The sequence below is a fragment of the Triplophysa rosa genome, linkage group LG5, assembly GCF_024868665.1.
Source record: "Triplophysa rosa linkage group LG5, Trosa_1v2, whole genome shotgun sequence".
NCBI lineage: Eukaryota > Metazoa > Chordata > Actinopteri > Cypriniformes > Nemacheilidae > Triplophysa > Triplophysa rosa.
The window spans coordinates 17,252,207-17,269,509 of NC_079894.1; the positions used below are offsets into that span (position 1 = coordinate 17,252,207).

The following is a 17,303-nucleotide window of genomic DNA, read 5'->3' on the forward strand; positions in this document are numbered from 1 at the left end:
AAAGGCAACTTTTGGATTTGCCATGTATTCCTTTCTAACAACATATCTACACCATAGCCAGTCTCCATCAAAGTGAGGAAAATGTATGATATTGTGTTGTGTTTGGGTAACTGAGTAAACCTTTAAGCTCTTCTATGTAATAGGATCTTTAAAAGCATCAGAAAACTGCCACAAGTTTTTCCCAGACGGTCAGGGTTTACGCTTCAAAAATCAGCTCTGTATAAAACACCCATAGATGTTGTAAGGGTATCTTGACAACCTAAATAACCTGACATAGTGTCACACTGTTTTACTAGGGTTAAAGTGCATTACAACTCTCTTGTTGAACGGTGGTGTGATTTTACACAGAGTCCTGCCAAATAGGGCATAGGTTACTGCATACAAAGTTGAAACATGAATTGATAGATGATGGTTTGCAAATATTACGCACACTAAAATGTTTAGACCTAATTATGACGGTCTAAACAGTTCAGTGTGACATTATTATTGATCAAAATAATTAGATCTGTTAATGATTGTAAATGAAGGCATTTTAATATAATTATTTTGTAATAGCTTAGGGTTATTTTGAATTTCTGCTTTTTTGGTGTCGCAGTACGTATTTTAGGTGAAGCCTCTTGCAAACATTTCCAGGTCATATATCATCCCCGAAAAGAAAAAAATCCACATTTTTCTCAACATCACAATCTATGTAATTCATGCGGATGTAGTTTGTCTTATGTATACAGTGCTTTGCATGCATTTACATCATTTAGAAGACATGTGCGTATTATATGAAAAACGTATGAATACTAGCTGGTTTATTGTCATAAATAAGTATATTGTAATATAAAGGGATGTACCAATGGATCAAAAAACTTGTACGTCTCTCTGGCTGTATCTAATGTGGTGATCAGCAGCCCTGGTGTAAATTAATACATTCAAGTCAATTTATGTAAACTTCATGCAAATCATTTTTAAAGTCCCAAATTCAGTAGATAACACTTTATTACATTCATTTATCTCAATAACAAGAACATGTTTTTGTGAAACCATATTTAGTAAATCAAATCAAGCCAGTAGATCATGAGGTAGACATTTTCAAATGGTTTGGTGCTACATTTAGAATATTCACAGCCAACAGAAAAAAATGCAAAGATTGTGAGAAGCAAATTGCATAATTTATGTGCACATCACATTATCTACAAATGAGACACATTCGAAAGGTTGTCAAGTGGGCATTTGGCTTTCTTCATTACAATCAATATCATTACAGGACGCGATTCAGAACAATCCTGTAGGTTCATACTATACTGGAAATGTATGTAAACCTTATATTTGTTAGCTTTTTTTAGTACATTTCTAATACATCTTGACTATACAGTTTCAGTGTGCAAAGCTTTCGGGTGACAAATTCATGGACTTACCTAGCTAGCTAAGCATTCAAGATATTATTTTTAAATAAATAAAAATCTCCCTCAAAAAAGGGATCCATTTTTTCCTCACTTTAAATAAACCACCGGGAACAGAAACTAAAGGGTTCTAAAAATTGGAAATCTTAGGTAGATTCTCTGTGCCATGGAAAAACGAAAACTGCACAGGCTATCCGTGACACATATGGCTCAAAGTGACTTTTCTGTAAAACTAGCCATGAATCCAAAGTGACAAAAACATCTGTCAAATATATTAATATTGGCTTTTTTAAATGTAAACAAAGTTTTACTTTAAACATCCATAAAGTTCTAAACACCAAAAGATATTCCCATTCATAAACCAATCCCGAACATTTATCTCTTCCGTGAAAGTTAGCTGGCTAGCAGTCATTATAAATTGAGCTTGTGCTTTTTTGACACTAATGTTCACACTGATGTATCTTTTGGAGTGGAGTTTGGGATTGTGATGTCATCAGGGTCATATCACTTAAGGCATTTATGGTGTGCAACTCCAAACATTCCCAGCTGCTTCAAAACAAGGAATGTTTCAGCAAAATATGATTACTAGATGCTAACTACAGATGGCACTGAAACATTCTGTATCCTACTGTGCCATGATCTTATTTAAGGTACAATAATGCTGTGAAAAAAACCATCAGGCACATCTCTACCACTTAAACCAGTGTATGCTGTTTTTGGGCAATGAGCATTACAATCATAAATAACATAAGCACACATGGACTGCCGGAAATAAGGTCATAACATGACTCAAATGATTCATGTGAGGATGTAAATGTCAGCAATTCAACTTTGGAATTTATATGAGCTGACAAGTCTCATGAGAATAAAGTATGTATTTTTTTATTGTGTCGGGTGATATCTTGGGTAAGATAAAAAATGTAGACGCTTCAGACATCTGACCTTCTTGAAAATCTTCAGTCACGTGACTTGATTTTGAAAGTCTTTGGTGGATGGCATCATAATTAGAAATACATGAAATAGTCAGTAGAGAAGAACAGAACAACAGTTGTCCTTTTTTGCCTTGAGACAAAACCCCTGAGATTATATGCAGGTCCTTGAGAACTGCCAAAATGAACGATCAATCGAGATCTAACAATGTCCTTGCGTGTTAAGACATGCAAAAATCACCAACAGTGTGATTTTCAAAGATTCTCCAAAATGTATAAAAAAGGTGGAAAACACAAGGCAAACTGATAATTGTGTGTCAAATGTGTCCGGCACAATATCCACAATTTCTGGAAAACTTTCTTAAAACCAAAGGTGGAGCTGAACAGGTATCCAAGGAGAATGAACATAAAAAATCCTTAATCCTGGTATCAGGAGAGCATTTTGTCTTGTCTTTCGTTGACCAATCACATGACAGCCAAAGGAAATATGATGATTTGGTTGCAGATGACTAGATGTGGCGTCCAGTGAGAAAGTAAAGCGGACGATCCTCACTACAGTTGGCCGTCTGAAATTCGTCTCGAAGTCGGAACTGCCATTCGTCCTCTAACTCCAAGCGAACAATAGTCTGACGCAAAGAGCTCCGGTCCTGACAGATTACACACAATGTAGCGCCTGCGACATAAAAAACATACAGCGAGTACACATGTTCATTTTAACAAGAGTTAAAACATCGTACAATACAATATAATGGAGAAAACTAGAATGTTTGAAGCGGCCTAGCCTTACCTTTAAGAAAGTTGAACTTCTTCAAAAGGTTTGAAACTACAAAGGAGTCACACAAATAAAGCAGCAGCCCGCTGAAGACCAGCCCCTGATGATCCACATTCACAGAGTGAGGCCGAGAGCTCACATAACACACCTGAATCTATAAACACATACACAACACCACCAATCAGCACAACTACTCTACTTCACAATTATATACTTAAATATGCAACAGGATTCTGATCATATGAATTTTTTTCTACCATAATGCTGTATTACTGTCTATGACTATTTTAAAATAAATATTTGACATATCTTAGCGAAGAGTAACGTATCGTAATACTCTGAATTACCTCTGGGCCGATACTGAGGTAGCTGTCAATGGACAGCACCGGGTTCGAGCTGTTACAGAGAGCCAAAGGAAAGAGACGATGACTGCAGCTCTGCAGAAACTTCTCCAGTAGGAGCTGAGCGGGAGCGGACATCAGCGTGTGTTCACTGTCTGGAGCACAGACGTACTGAGACGCGCTCACGTTCACCGGGGTCTCAATTCTCTGCGGAAAAACAAAACAAGTGTTAATAAACTTTGGGAGTAAACTCATGTGTGTATGGTAATAACATACAAACTATACACAGCCTGCAATTTGCCCAATGTTTCCCACAAATGTTTCAGCTTTTAAATATGGCATATGACGTTTTAACAATTATTAATTTTGATTGAATTGTTTATGGTTTAGACATTATATCAAGTAATATTACTGCATTATTAAATTAATCTCAATTTCTTATTTCTACCACAATTCTCTATTTTTACATATTGTGAGTCATAAAGTTTGTACTTTTTATTGTTAATTATAGTCGGTACATGCTGAGAACATTGTCTTAAAGGGGTGCTGCAATGGTGTGTCATGCCTTCTGACTTCTTTACGGTGTTAAACGTGCTGTGTTCTCATGCTTAACATGTTCAACTTGTCAAAAAAACGAGTTGGGCGTATTACGTAGCATTTCTGTGCTCGATACACTCCCACAGCGATCGTACAGGTTTCGGAAAGTTTTTTTTGAACATATAAAACTGTTTTGTAACAATTTTTCTTAGTCCCTTATTGGACAATTCTCCCGGAAAAGCACGCGGCAGCAAGGAGAGCAGGAGAAGGAGCATGCGCAGACGTCACTTTCACTTGTGTGCAGGAGAGAGAGAGAGAGAGAGAGAGAGAGACATACGTTCGCGAAGTTCAGGTGTTTGTTTGTTCACTGCATTTGGGTGATGAATGTTATATAAACGGTGGATATAACGCTGAAGATCGTTTGAAACGGATATATGGAGCCATCCCAGCGCTAAAAGATGCCGGACATGAACCGCATGCGGTGAGTGAAACTGATGTCTGTGTTTTGTTGGCAATAGGAGTGCACACATGCTTTAGTTCAGCCTACCCCTCCCCCCGCACGCGCCATATGCTTTCGGAAATAATCGTACAGCTGTATCTATCTTTTATAAATGTGATCAAACTAAATACTCTTCGAAGATACGAAGTATGCAATACTACTCTATAGGTACTCAAGATTAATATGAGATTGGCAGAAACCGCGTGTGTTAGGGCCGCTTTAACATTTTCGGCTATACGTTATTTTAAGTGGTCCAATAGCACCCACTAGTGCATATACAATTTAACTGCTATCATTAAAGGGATGCTCCACCCTTATATAAAAATTCTGTCATGAATTACCCCCCCCAAGTTGATCCAAACCTGTATACATTTCTTTGTTCTGTTGAACACAAAGAAAGATATTTGGAAGAATGTTGCAACTGAGATTTCTGGGACATCATTGACTACCATAGTAGGAACAATTTAAATGGTAGTCAATGGTGCCTTAGAACTGTTTGCTTCTCTTAAATTATTAAAAAGATCTAATTTTTTGTTCAACAGAACACAAAATATATACAAGAATTTTTCCTACTATGGTAGTTTATGGCACCCCATAAATGTCAGTTGCTAACATTCTTCCTAATATCTTTCTCTGTGTTCATCAGTACAAAGAAATGTATACAGGTTTAGAACAACTTAAGGGTGAGTAAATGATGACAGAATTTGTATTTTTGGGTGGAGTCTCCCTTTAAACTAAGCAATTTTTACCATTTTCAATACAGGCAGATGTGTATTGTTTGCAGTGTCTACATTCTGAACCTCACCATGAGTTTGGGTTTGATGAGGAAGTCTTTATGTCCTCCTATGGGGATGTGTTTCTTCATGATGCTAAAGCGATTGAAACGACACAGCAGAAGACCACTGCTGTGTGCCCTCAGGTTAAAGTCCACCTCTTCACACGTGAACCTACCACACAACACACAAAATCAGTCAATCAGTCTCTACTTCAACCGAATAAAAAGAAACCATTATTTCTTTGTCACTGAGGCACAAATAACTATTTCTTCTCACCGGTTGAGATCATACTGGACGTTCTGTGTGAGGTCAACGTTCAGCATGATGAGGCCATGGAGGTGGCAGCGAGAGAAAGGAACCGGAGTAGTTCGAAAAGACAAACTACCGCTCCACTTCTGCAGGCCGCACATGGCATACAGCGAGATGTTTGGAGTGGCCTCCACATGCTGTATGACGCTCTTCAGTGATACATTCACCATCTCACTAAGAGACAGACATGGAGAGATGGATGTTAGAAAATAAAGACATTTCAATTACACAACAGAACAAATCAGTGTGATAGATCTGGGTAGAAACAAACATTTGTTTCTTATTTTATTATTCTACTTCATTTATTACATTATTCCATTTATTAATTTTCCATTATATATTTACTAACCCTTATTAAGTTTTATGCATTTATTGCATTTCATTTATCATATATTCATTTATTTATTTGATCTTTTTTTATTCTTATTGTTTGTTACATTTTGTCCTTATTTTTAATATTTTAATCTTCTGTTGGGTGCTGTATTGTCTTTTATGCTGATATGAGTCTCCAATGGTCTCCATCTCAAGGTTCACGATAACGTCACAAGACAATGTTTTGATACCGTAATCTTGCATGGTTAATATACCTATTGAATCTGTTTCCAGTCAGACGAAGTTGGACAGAGCTAGACTGAGCATCTTTCATTTTATTCAACATCACTTCGTCTCCTGCCTGCTGTTCTTCCCTTCTCTGTATCTACCTGGTGGTTGATTTGAAGTATTAACTTACAACGGAGTTGATATTTTCAGATTTAATAAGTTCCTGACGGGGAGAGATCTAGTGAAACTGGACTCTAATTTTGGATCTATAAGATCTGCAAGCCATTTCCACAGTTGGATCTATCAAGTGTTTACGGATCCATCCGTCATCACATACCTGGTGCCTTCAGGTCCAGGCTGATGGGTGTTCCACAGGACGCACGAGTCATCCATCATGACGATAAAGGGCCACACGTCCTGGCGTCTCACGCCTTGCTCCTCTAGTCTGTTCCTCTCCAGCTCCAGGTTGTGGTAAGACAGTTCCTTGATCATGAACCGAGCAGCTCCTGAAAGACAACACGTAAAAATATTTCTATCACATGTGGGGTTTGTTGTGGAGGGAATTTGTGTCATGAAAGTTAGACTTCATAGTACATACACATATTTCTGATTTAAAGGTGCAAGATATGCTGTTTTTATGATTTATGTTAAGAAGCAAAAATTGTAATTGCGGTCACAACTCACCTACACCCGAGTTGTTGAACATAGCAGGCAGCACCAGGAGGATGTGGTTGGGCCAGTATTTCCTGTAGAGGGGCATTTCATACTGCTTCACCACCAAGATGTGCAGATGCTCGGCTCCCTCCATGGCGTGGTAGATATTGAGAAGACCGTGCTCTTGACGACCAGTGGTGGGAGTGAAGATGGGACTTTTCAGCATGCTGGAATCCTGAGTTAGTAAAAAGAGCAACATAGTAAATGTTATAAGCTCCTTCCTAAAGTCACGATCACAAAATAAAATAAAGATTTAATAATGACTGTGAAAGCATGTGACTTTTTTACTGCTTACGGACATTCCTCTCACTGAGAAATACTTCTGTAATATATAAAAATAATAATTTAATACTTTTTTTATTACTTTTGCACATTTAAATTTTCCACATAAAATGTTACATTTTACAATTTTATATTTATAAGGGATAGTTCACCTTCAAAATGAAAATGTTGTCATTATTTACTCACCCTTTTGTCATTTCTAACCTGCTTGACTTTCTGCAGAACACAAAAGAAGATATTTTGAAAAATGCTGGTAACCAAAAACGTTGGTCCCCTTGACTTGCATTGGTTTTGTGTCCATACAATAGAAGTCAATGGGGTCCAATGGTTTATGGTTACCAAAATATTTTAAAATATCTTCTTTTGTGTTTTGCAGAAGAAAGAAAATCAGGCATGTTTAAAATGACAACAGGGTGAGTAAATGATGACAGAATTTTCATTTTTAGGTGAACTATTCCTTCAATGTAGATTTCTAAAAAGAAACCATTTCTATCACTTCTCACTGTGTATGATGACCGAATCATGAGAGAATGTTCCTAAAGTTGATCTCATCAATTTATATACTTCATTTAGGTGAAACTTTCAGTTGATTCAAGTCGTGTTTTCAGAGCTGGTTTGGTTGACTCACCTTATCAGAGAGCAGTGGGAGTCTCATGCTCTCTAGGTCACTGCCTTGCTGGCTGAAGACAAAATGATGCTCTTTGGCTTTGGGAATGATAAAGTGCAGCTGGACTTCTTCTCCCAGCATGGATGAGCAGAACGTGAAGGCGTGGAAGGTACACTCGGACAGCTACACAGAAAAAAACACACAAAAACACATCTCCATCATTCTTATGATTGCATCATTAGAGTCTAAAATGTTTAACAAATATTTTTATTATGATTTTTTTATGATAAATCTATTATATGATTGAACCTATTAAGTCATAATTATGAGCATAATGTCAAACTTAAGACAACACTTAACTGCTTTATGATGTTTCACAGACTGATTAAAACAAGCAGACAAATGGCCATTTTATGAAACTTGAAACGTGTGTATTTTTGTGTTGTGTCATAACATGATGGATCCACAAATGTCCTCACCTGTGTAGCAGGAGCCGGCTCACTGTAATGATGACACTGCTCACAGTGGTGAAATGCATTATGGGCCGCAAACATGCTGAGTCTGACCGACACTGTGTTTCTCTTCGGTGTCTCTTCTTCTGCTTCAAGTCTCTCTATTTTCACCCCTGTGTTTCATGCACAAAGCAAACACGTAAGCATACTTTAACAAAAAACAGCTTTTTTCTGCTTTTCATGGAACTATTCAAAGAAACAGACTGATACCATTATGTGCCTTTGGCTTCTTTTCTGTATACACCGGGCTTGCGTGTCTGAACTTGTGGTCATGGGGGTTAAGGTCGAAACGCAGTTTACGGATTTCCTCCACGTCAGGCCACTGCGGCCCACTGGCAGGAGGGACCTTTGATTTTTCGGGCACATCTAGTGAATAAAATTCAAGACTATTACTGAAAGCATATATCTTAGAGAAAGTATTTCACTAAACCTTCTCTCAAAAATATATATTAAATAGAATGTGTACTGTCGAAGTTTCCTTACCTTCCTCCAGCACTTCATCATCATAGACGTCCACCTCCAGCAGACGGATCAGCATGCGGAACAAAATGCGTAGAAACTGCAGATACGCGCCAGTTTTCCCCACCTATAACATAAGCAGGACAATGTATGAAACACTTGTCATAGTAAAGAGTATAAAACATGGATTTCTAATAAAGGGTGGGGCTTATTTGTTCTATTCATTCCTCACCTGTGGTGGTCCACTCAGCAACAGCCTTCTGGGATGCGGTGCGGCAGGTCCTTCATAATCCGCGTGGTGCTGCCTGGTCGTGGTCCACTGTCGATAGTACAGGGACTGCTCCGCATCACCCAAGCCGAGAGGAACGGGTGGTCTGAGGGGGCTACTCCATGCTACGTCAGCGTGTGGCAGCAGAGACGCTGAACTGGGCTGACCCAGTAATTCGGGAGCCAGCAGGGCGTACGCTGCCCGGGAGAGCACCACCGTCCTGGGGAAGACCTGCGCCCTGCTCTCTTCACGCAGAGCTTGTGTGGACTGACTCGGTCTCTGAGCTGCCGGAGAGGACGAGGAGGAAGAGGACGAGGAAGCAGAGGAAAATGAGGGTGTGGTAGAAGAACCGGGCACTTGAGAGTCACACTCCTGCTTGAAGCGAGTGGGAGAAGTGCAGGAGTCTAGTATCCCTCTGGTGCTATTGGTCGAGTCGCTGTGTGTGGAGGGTTTGTCGAGCATGCTCGAGGAACTGACGCCGTTTTCTGTGGTGGAGCCTGAAGGAGAAAGAGAGAGAGAGAGAGAGTAGGACATTTAATACATTACAGTATAAAAACCTAATTAAAATGGTCTAAAATGGGTCTTAAAGTAATTAAAAATTAAATTCTAATAAATCTGAAGAGTTTAATTCCAAAATGAGATAACTCAAATCATGTTCTTTTTAATTGTGCATTACAATTAATATCAATCAAACTGCAGTTGTTTTGTTTTGATTTAAGCCACAATAACAAAACAACAACAACAATAAAACACATAAAAAACATGATAACATATTAAAAAACATTTTAAATACAGAGTTATCTCATTTTGGAAACAAACTCTTCATATGTAAAAAATCTAATTAGGATGTGTTCCTCACCAGAGGTTCTGGTAGTGGCACTAGAATTGCTGGGCGGTCTCTCCAGCTCCATCTGAAGTTCATCATGTTCTGCTGTTACTCCTGAGCTTCTCTCATCCTCTCTCTGTCTCTCCTCTCTTCCTCCCGCCGTTTTCATCTCGGGTATCACGCCGCGTGTGATGTACGAGCAGGCCAGACCCACTTCCTGTTCCAGCGCTGTACGCGTCAGGTAGCTGGAGTCAATCAATCTCAGGTCACAGTATTTCAAAGACCTAAACAAATCATAATAAACAAAACGGATTGATTTGATTGGTTCAAATAGCAGTTATACCTCTGATGACACAGTCCACTGGTAATAAACTTACAGTAGCTGACCTAGAAACATAATATGAGTTACCACAAGGTGGCGCTACATCTAACAGAAAGAAATAGGGACCCATTTTTTTTATTTTGGATATGATCAAATGTTGTCAGCAAATGGATATGAGCTTTATAGAAGCCAACAAGCTTTTTTATTTCTAACTTTGTGTTTGGCTTACATTTGCCTTTATGAAGTAAACAATTATTATTGCAGTTATTTTCTTTCTAGCACTAATATGCTATATTATGACAGATTTAATGTAATACCAATACAATTTGATCATTTATTTATTTATTATTATGTATTTATTATCTTCTTCAGGGTCCACACCTTAAGCGAACAGTTGACCCAAAAATGAAAATTCATCATTTACTCACCCTCAAGTTGTTACAAATCTGGCACAGGGAAAGATATTTGAAAGAATGTTTGTAACCAAACAGTTCTTGGCGACCATTGACTACCATTAAAAGGAAAAATTACAATGGTAGTGAAAAGTGCCCCACAACTGTTTGCTATCCTACATCCTTCAAAATATTTTCTTTTGTGTTGAACATAAAAAAGAAACATATAAAGCAAATTTTCCAACTATGGTAGTCAATGGTGGCCAAGAACTGTTTGGTTACACGCATTCTTCCAAATATCTTTCTCTGTGTTCATCAGAACAAAGAAATGTATACAGATTTGGAACAACTTGAGGGTGAGTAAATGATGATAGAATTTTCATTTTGGGTGAACTATGTAGCAAACTAAAAGAGTTAGCAATTTAATTGTTGGATACCTTGGGAAAGTCTCTCCTAGAGGGTCTTTTCCAGTGAGAATGACAATGCATGGAAGCTCCTCCAGATCTTCATATGTGCGTGGGACCCACTCTTCATTTTTACAGCCCCGCCAAGCCTAAAAATTCACACAGACTTATTTCAGCGCTCTATACAGCAAACAATAAACATTACAGGACCAGTGAGATTTCTCTTACCCGCAGGCGGGCACAGAAGTGAACTGGCAGGCTGATTTCAGCGGCAGGGCTGCCCAGCAGCACGGCGAATCTGTACTGCAGTCCCAGTTTGTCCCGGGCCTCCTCGAGCCGCTCCTGCGCCAGCCGCGCCAGCTGCAATGAGGGCACGCGCACCAGCAGCATGTGCCCGCACCCGTGCCTGCTGCGGCCCGGCACGCTCAGTAGATCCTCCACCATGGCGAGGGTCTGAGGGGTCACGTGGTCCCGCAGTGAGGGGGCTGCCGTAAGGGCCATCAGAGCCTCAGTGTACTGCTGGATGAGCAGGTAGCTGCGGATCACCATACTGTGCAGGTGTGGGTGCCTGGAAACAACATGAAAAATTCAATGAGGGATAGGGACTACTAAAATGATGTCTGACCTGATTATTTTGACTAGGAATCGCCCATTTAGACAGCCAACCACAGATAGTGTCTTTATATACATATACAGTGTGTATATACTGTACGTACTGTATAGTGCAACCAGTATATACAGCAAACTGTGTGAATATGAGAAATGAACTGACCTCTCCAGAAGGGTTTTGACCATGCGTTCAAAGGCGTCATCACATCGGAGAATTGGACTCGCCACCCCCCACTGCAATGATTGGCTGTAATCCTTCAGCCCAAAGTAAACCAGATCCTTAGGAGAAGCCTCACCCTCCTGAAATGAAATAGAAACAAACTTTACTCCACGAGCGTCACCACATTGTAACAAAATGTGACAGAATGTCTCTAACATTTAGAGATTTTCTCATGGGCCAGTGAAACTCACCAGGCTCTCAGTGTTGGGCCAGTGCACTTCGTTCTGGGGACTGATGCGTGACTGCCGGCTCTGCAGGGTGAAGGGAAAACAGCTGACCTGCAGGACCAGAAGGTTTATGGCTTCCAGAACCTCTGGACAGTTCACCACCCGGTCGGCCAATCCCTGCAGCTCCCCGTGACAGACCGACCCCGACAGGGCACTGAAAGAGAGAACGAAGGTTAGAAGTCTTAGGACGTGGACTTTTATTCTTGCTATGATACAGATACACAGCTATGTTATTACTGACCTGGTCAGGTCCACGTGGGAGTTGTCGTGAATAAGGACGAAGAGTGTGTAAGGGTTCTGTTTGACCTTCCTCATGAAGGCCTCCATTTTGGTGTGCACCTCCGCATCCAGACGCACCACGTACTTGTCAGATTTATGTAGGGCTAATGATGCGTCCTCTATACCTAGATCTATCAGGACACCTGACAAAAACAAGAGGACGAGAACATTCGACTGTTATTACTATGACTATTTTTGACAAAATGCTAAAAAATAAAGTCAAGAATGTCCCTTGTGAACTGCTTGAATATATCTTTAACTCAGTAATAGCGTTTTCTTCCGCTGCCACATACCTGATTGTCGTATGCGCTGGACTGTTTGGTGCACCAGGACGTGGGAGGGTGGAACTAGAATCAGGAAGTCTACCTTGCCGAAGCGTCCCAGATCCAAACTCTGACTGCCCGAGTCGGCAATAGCACACACCTGCGACAGTAGGCTGCGTGCTACAGTTAGCTGCGGAGGGTGTATCTGAAAGCTCTCGCCGAATAAATCTATAACGCACGTACACAAATCAGAATCATTCACAGTGTGATCGTGTAAAATAAACACTTTTTTATTAACTCGAGTGATGTGACATTCCACGGCCAGTCCATGAGCCAGTCGCAAGCTCCAAAAAACTTTTTGAATCTGGAAAACTAAACGAAAGCCTCACCTGGTCCTGATTCTGGTATCATAGTTTCAGCGTCTTGGGAGGGGATGTACTCAGCGAGATGTCCCTGGAAAGGCTGAACCACTCGGTCTTTGCGTTTACGTTGATACCGAACCAGCTGTTTGTCCAAGTTGTCACCTGCAGCATCACAATCAATTTGACACGAATAAAATGCTTATTAGTATAAGATAATAATACGTTAGTATTTTATGTGTGGAATGAATTTTTAAATCACCACAGGGGGTGCTATGACCAAACAGTCATGTGTCTGGCCCAATAACTATTGCTTGCCCCCAGATATGCAAATGATTTCTATATAATGATACATACACATCTTAAAGGATACTATAAGAACCGAATGGTTCAGACTCACCTAATGAGGTGCTTTGGAAGTGGGAGGCGAGAACACTGACTTTTCCTGTGATGAGCTCATAACTGATCTCTTTGAGAAACTCATTGGTAGTGAGCATGCTCTCTGCCAGGGCCCGAGACTGATATTTACCTAAAAAACAACAGCAAGGGTTAACACAACTATTGTTTTGCCCATTACTTCGCTACTAAAAATATCCTTTACAGATTATTCAGTGTGCAAAATATTTAGTAATTGTCCGTAAGATTTTAAATCATCCTTGATTCATCTCCTTTCCCGCTTTGACAAGAAACAGATCATTTGAAGACGCTCCCTAAACTGAATCATCTCAGTGAGTAAGAGCTCTTACCCAGCACTAGCACACAGAACTCATTCCCTCCACTTTTAGAGGTGCAGATGATGAGCACGTAGTTGGGCAGACACTGCTGCTGCTGCGGTGGCGTTTCGCTCAGCAAGCGCAGCGACTCAGAGATGCCCTCCCCCAGAGACCCATGGGTGACCAGCACCTGAACGCTGCCCCCCGACACGCTGGCCTCCATTCGAGCCAACCAGGGCAGCTGCGCGGGGGACACGGGAGGTCCCGTCGGCCCGCAAAGCATGGCCTTTAGAACGATCTGTTCGAACTCCTCTCGTAGTGGGATCTGCTCCGTACCTGTATTAAAGAACGAAATCAGACCTGATTTACTGTAACTTATTACAGAATGAATGTTCTATGTAAAATAACACTGAACATTATCAAAAGTTTACAAAATAAAGACACAAATCATAAAATGCATTGGCATATAGATGTTATTTACCCAGTCGAGCGAGGTATTGCAGTGTGAGCAGTATCATAGTCTCCGTGGAGAGTAACTGGCTGGTTGACATGCCCAGACTGGCGAGGGTCTTCTCATTCAGCTCTCTGCCTTTATAGCAGCTCACCAGCAGAGGGCTCACGACCAGATCGCCCACATTGCCAAAGAAATACGGTAAAGTGCCTTGACCTGGAGAGGAAGTTAAAAAAACAGAGGTCTGTTGAGTTCACACACATGCAAACACTTATCAAGGTTAAATATGGGGTGACTTGTGTTCATATCCTGTGCTGATGAGCTTATTGCTGTCGGCGTGACCTGGATGTGAAAATGATAACATTATAAAGACTACTGGAGTTATTTTTTCCTATATTAGAAACTAGTTCAGAAAATAGATCTATATTAGAAAATAGATCTATATCTACAGTATATATCTAGCTGTACAAACGTCTTATTCTATATATAATTTCACTGGTTTGCGTTATGTAACATTATGAAATGGTTACATAATATTCAAAATCAGTTTAAGTGTTTTAGTGTTTTACTATGGTAATATGTGGCAAGCTACGTCAATGGTTATTTGTTTAAATTTGTTATGGAGATGAATCACTGACCAATAAGAAGAACTGGCCGGACCCCAGAGGTGTTTAGAAGGTTGTCAGGAATGATGACAGTTTCTCCCGCTGTGATTGGCTGGGGCTGTATGACCCCTGATATCGATGGAGGCTGTTGATTGGACAGGGACAACAAAGAACCTAGAATTGCAATGCAAAATGTAAATTTAGTACATTAATACTGGAAACATAAACACTATTGTGGAAATCCAAACATACATAATTATATGGATCTCTGCAGCCTCTTATACACTCTCACTCTCAGCCTTTGTTAACCTGATACTTCAATCATTGTGTAATAAAAGCTAACTAAACTACGGGAGAACATATGAATCTCCAAGGATCTCCGAGCACCAAACCTACAGCTCTTTTTAAAGCATAAACCCTCCTATCCAACTCAAGACCTCCTTTAGCGTGACCTCTCACCCCAATTTCTATGGAAACAATGAATAAATCATCCTTGCTGATGTACTATGACATGTCCCCGGTCCTTGTTAAAGAGAACAGATAATCTAATTCATGGCTGTGAGAAGCTCTTCCGCTCAGGGACATGCATAAACAGACCGCCGCCTGCTAAACACATTGCATAGACAAACAGCGCACAAGAAATGTAATTAAACAACAGACTGAGGATGATGTCATGACACCCACCAGAGCTACACGTCAGCAGCCGGATAGCTGGAACAGGGGCAGCCTTGGCTGGAACGGGCACTAGAGTGGTGGGGTGCCAGCTGCGGTGGCGCTTTTTGGGTGGACCGGATGCCATAGCTGAAGATGCTAGAGGAGAAAGAACCATTTCATTTTATATTTTGATAAATACAGTTATTTAGTAGCATCTATAAACTAGCAGCACTGTGATTGGTCAGTTGAATGCTTACCTGGGCTGTCCCCTGCTTCTGTGGTCCGATAACCATGAGTAGGTGTGCCGAGTGCGTTTGTATGAGGAGGGCTCAGTAGACTGGACCGTCCGTCCAAACTTAAACTATTGGTTAAACTGTTAACTCTCAGGGCTGTGGGAACTAAACCACAAAGATGCAAATAGAAAAAGATGTCTAGATTTAGCAATTTAACAACATAGAAAACTTACACAATTTTCTTCTGTGCCAAATTCTGTCCAGTTGTTCAAAGAAATTATCTCTTCTCATTTTGTTCATACAACTTCATCTATGTGTGTAGCACATGCACGTTGGCTTGGAAAATAGAAACAGTTAATGCTTGTTTTATATTTCATATTTGAGAAGTTTTTTTTACATAAAACGTGCAACGTAAGACCTGTTTTAGACTAAAACGTAACCAAGAACTAGCCCCGAGGAGTGTTATGCTTTGCACATCAATGGCTAATATCCACTTTTCTAGAGTTAAACAATGTGGAAATTTACACACAAACACACATCAATTCAATAGGAGGGCATGCAATCTCTCTCATTTCTGAAGGAGAATAGGGTCCGTGGAGCAATGCTCATTGATTTCCTTTAACTGATGCTGTATTGATAATGAACTGCTGGGATTCTTTGTACTTTCACATTTAATATTCCTGAAGCATACATAAATAAAACACGTAGGTGTTACACATCAATCGCGTGGTGCTTGATGGAAATTAGAAATGTGTGAGGAGACCATAAACTTTAATACAGAATTTCTGCTCTAATGCACATGCAATTGTTTGCAAAAGTGTGTGATGTGTAAGCAGCCAATCTGAATGACCTTCCGTGAAGAGATTCGTTCTGTGTTTTGGCTAGAGAATAAAAAACAACAAAATCACCCCAGCGTTATCTCAGCCGGGCAATATTTGGGTAGCTGCGTAAAACAGCTCTGTGCAATACAATATCAGTATGGGTAAAAGACATTAAAAAGGATGTTTGAATGGAACTTAATATTACAAAGCAGTTATGAATTGTAAGTGTTGCCTGCCAGTGCAAAACCGCATGGTTTTTGACTATTTGTTTGTTGTTATTTAGTGGTAAAAACAAAGAGCCTAAACACATAAGCCTCTATGCAGTTTTTGCAAATTTTAACATCTACCAGTTATATAAGTATGAACAATCGTAACAGTGCAAGTAGCATAACAAGCACACTAAATTGTAAAATTCGATAGATTCCTCCATCTTAACTCCACATTTTAATACAGTAAATGTGGATGACTTCAATACAAAGTGATATAAGGCTTGTTAGCCTCAGTATTATGGGCAGTCAATGCTGCTTTAAAAAAATCTAGTACCAATCGGTAAAGTCTTGGTCCCGTGGGTCGGTGTGCTCAACGGTTTAAGGAAGCCCAAATCAGGTGTTCCAAAAATCCCTGAGGATGAACTGGACTGAATCCGAGCTGGTGGAGAATCTGTAGATGTAAAAAATATAAATGCAGCTTAGTTTTATCAATTGAATTATGAATATAAACACATTATTTATACGTTTATGAATGCAACCTTATTTTTATTTTGTCACGTTTGCTGTACATATTGTAATAAAATAATTGATATACTATTGCACATGCGTATCATTTACCACAGGACTCGAATTACATTAATAATGCCTATTTTCTAAAAACCTTAATGACTTTTGTATTGTAAAAGACTGTTATGGTCACTAACGGCCAGCTGCCAATTGCTCTCTGAACGGTGCTGTGAGGAAGAATGAGACAATGACTTGCTTTCTTTCACCAAACAC

At 40.0% G+C, this 17,303-nt stretch overlaps 1 protein-coding gene across 2 annotated transcripts in view; it reads right to left on the reverse strand.

Annotated features, from left to right (window-relative positions):
- Nucleotides 1-844: 844 nt before the first annotated feature.
- greb1l (GREB1 like retinoic acid receptor coactivator) overlaps nt 845-17,303 on the reverse strand; it is a 49,160-nt gene continuing 32,701 nt past the window's right edge. For both annotated transcript variants that reach the window (XM_057334879.1, XM_057334878.1), the window contains exons 8-34: nt 16,858-16,974; nt 15,518-15,658; nt 15,291-15,416; nt 14,640-14,780; nt 14,032-14,217; nt 13,584-13,886; nt 13,238-13,366; nt 12,868-13,002; nt 12,509-12,706; nt 12,178-12,358; nt 11,901-12,090; nt 11,653-11,789; nt 11,109-11,448; nt 10,914-11,029; nt 9,796-10,046; nt 8,901-9,433; nt 8,693-8,795; nt 8,420-8,575; nt 8,177-8,322; nt 7,719-7,880; nt 6,779-6,983; nt 6,432-6,600; nt 5,522-5,728; nt 5,275-5,416; nt 3,440-3,640; nt 3,108-3,246; nt 845-2,993 (exon numbers count right to left, since the gene is read on the reverse strand). In XM_057334879.1, the coding sequence (XP_057190862.1) occupies nt 2,830-2,993; nt 3,108-3,246; nt 3,440-3,640; nt 5,275-5,416; nt 5,522-5,728; nt 6,432-6,600; nt 6,779-6,983; nt 7,719-7,880; nt 8,177-8,322; nt 8,420-8,575; nt 8,693-8,795; nt 8,901-9,433; nt 9,796-10,046; nt 10,914-11,029; nt 11,109-11,448; nt 11,653-11,789; nt 11,901-12,090; nt 12,178-12,358; nt 12,509-12,706; nt 12,868-13,002; nt 13,238-13,366; nt 13,584-13,886; nt 14,032-14,217; nt 14,640-14,780; nt 15,291-15,416; nt 15,518-15,658; nt 16,858-16,974 (5,018 nt within the window). In that variant the 3' untranslated portion in view covers nt 845-2,829. The remainder of the gene's footprint in view (nt 2,994-3,107; nt 3,247-3,439; nt 3,641-5,274; nt 5,417-5,521; nt 5,729-6,431; nt 6,601-6,778; nt 6,984-7,718; nt 7,881-8,176; nt 8,323-8,419; nt 8,576-8,692; nt 8,796-8,900; nt 9,434-9,795; nt 10,047-10,913; nt 11,030-11,108; nt 11,449-11,652; nt 11,790-11,900; nt 12,091-12,177; nt 12,359-12,508; nt 12,707-12,867; nt 13,003-13,237; nt 13,367-13,583; nt 13,887-14,031; nt 14,218-14,639; nt 14,781-15,290; nt 15,417-15,517; nt 15,659-16,857; nt 16,975-17,303) is intronic.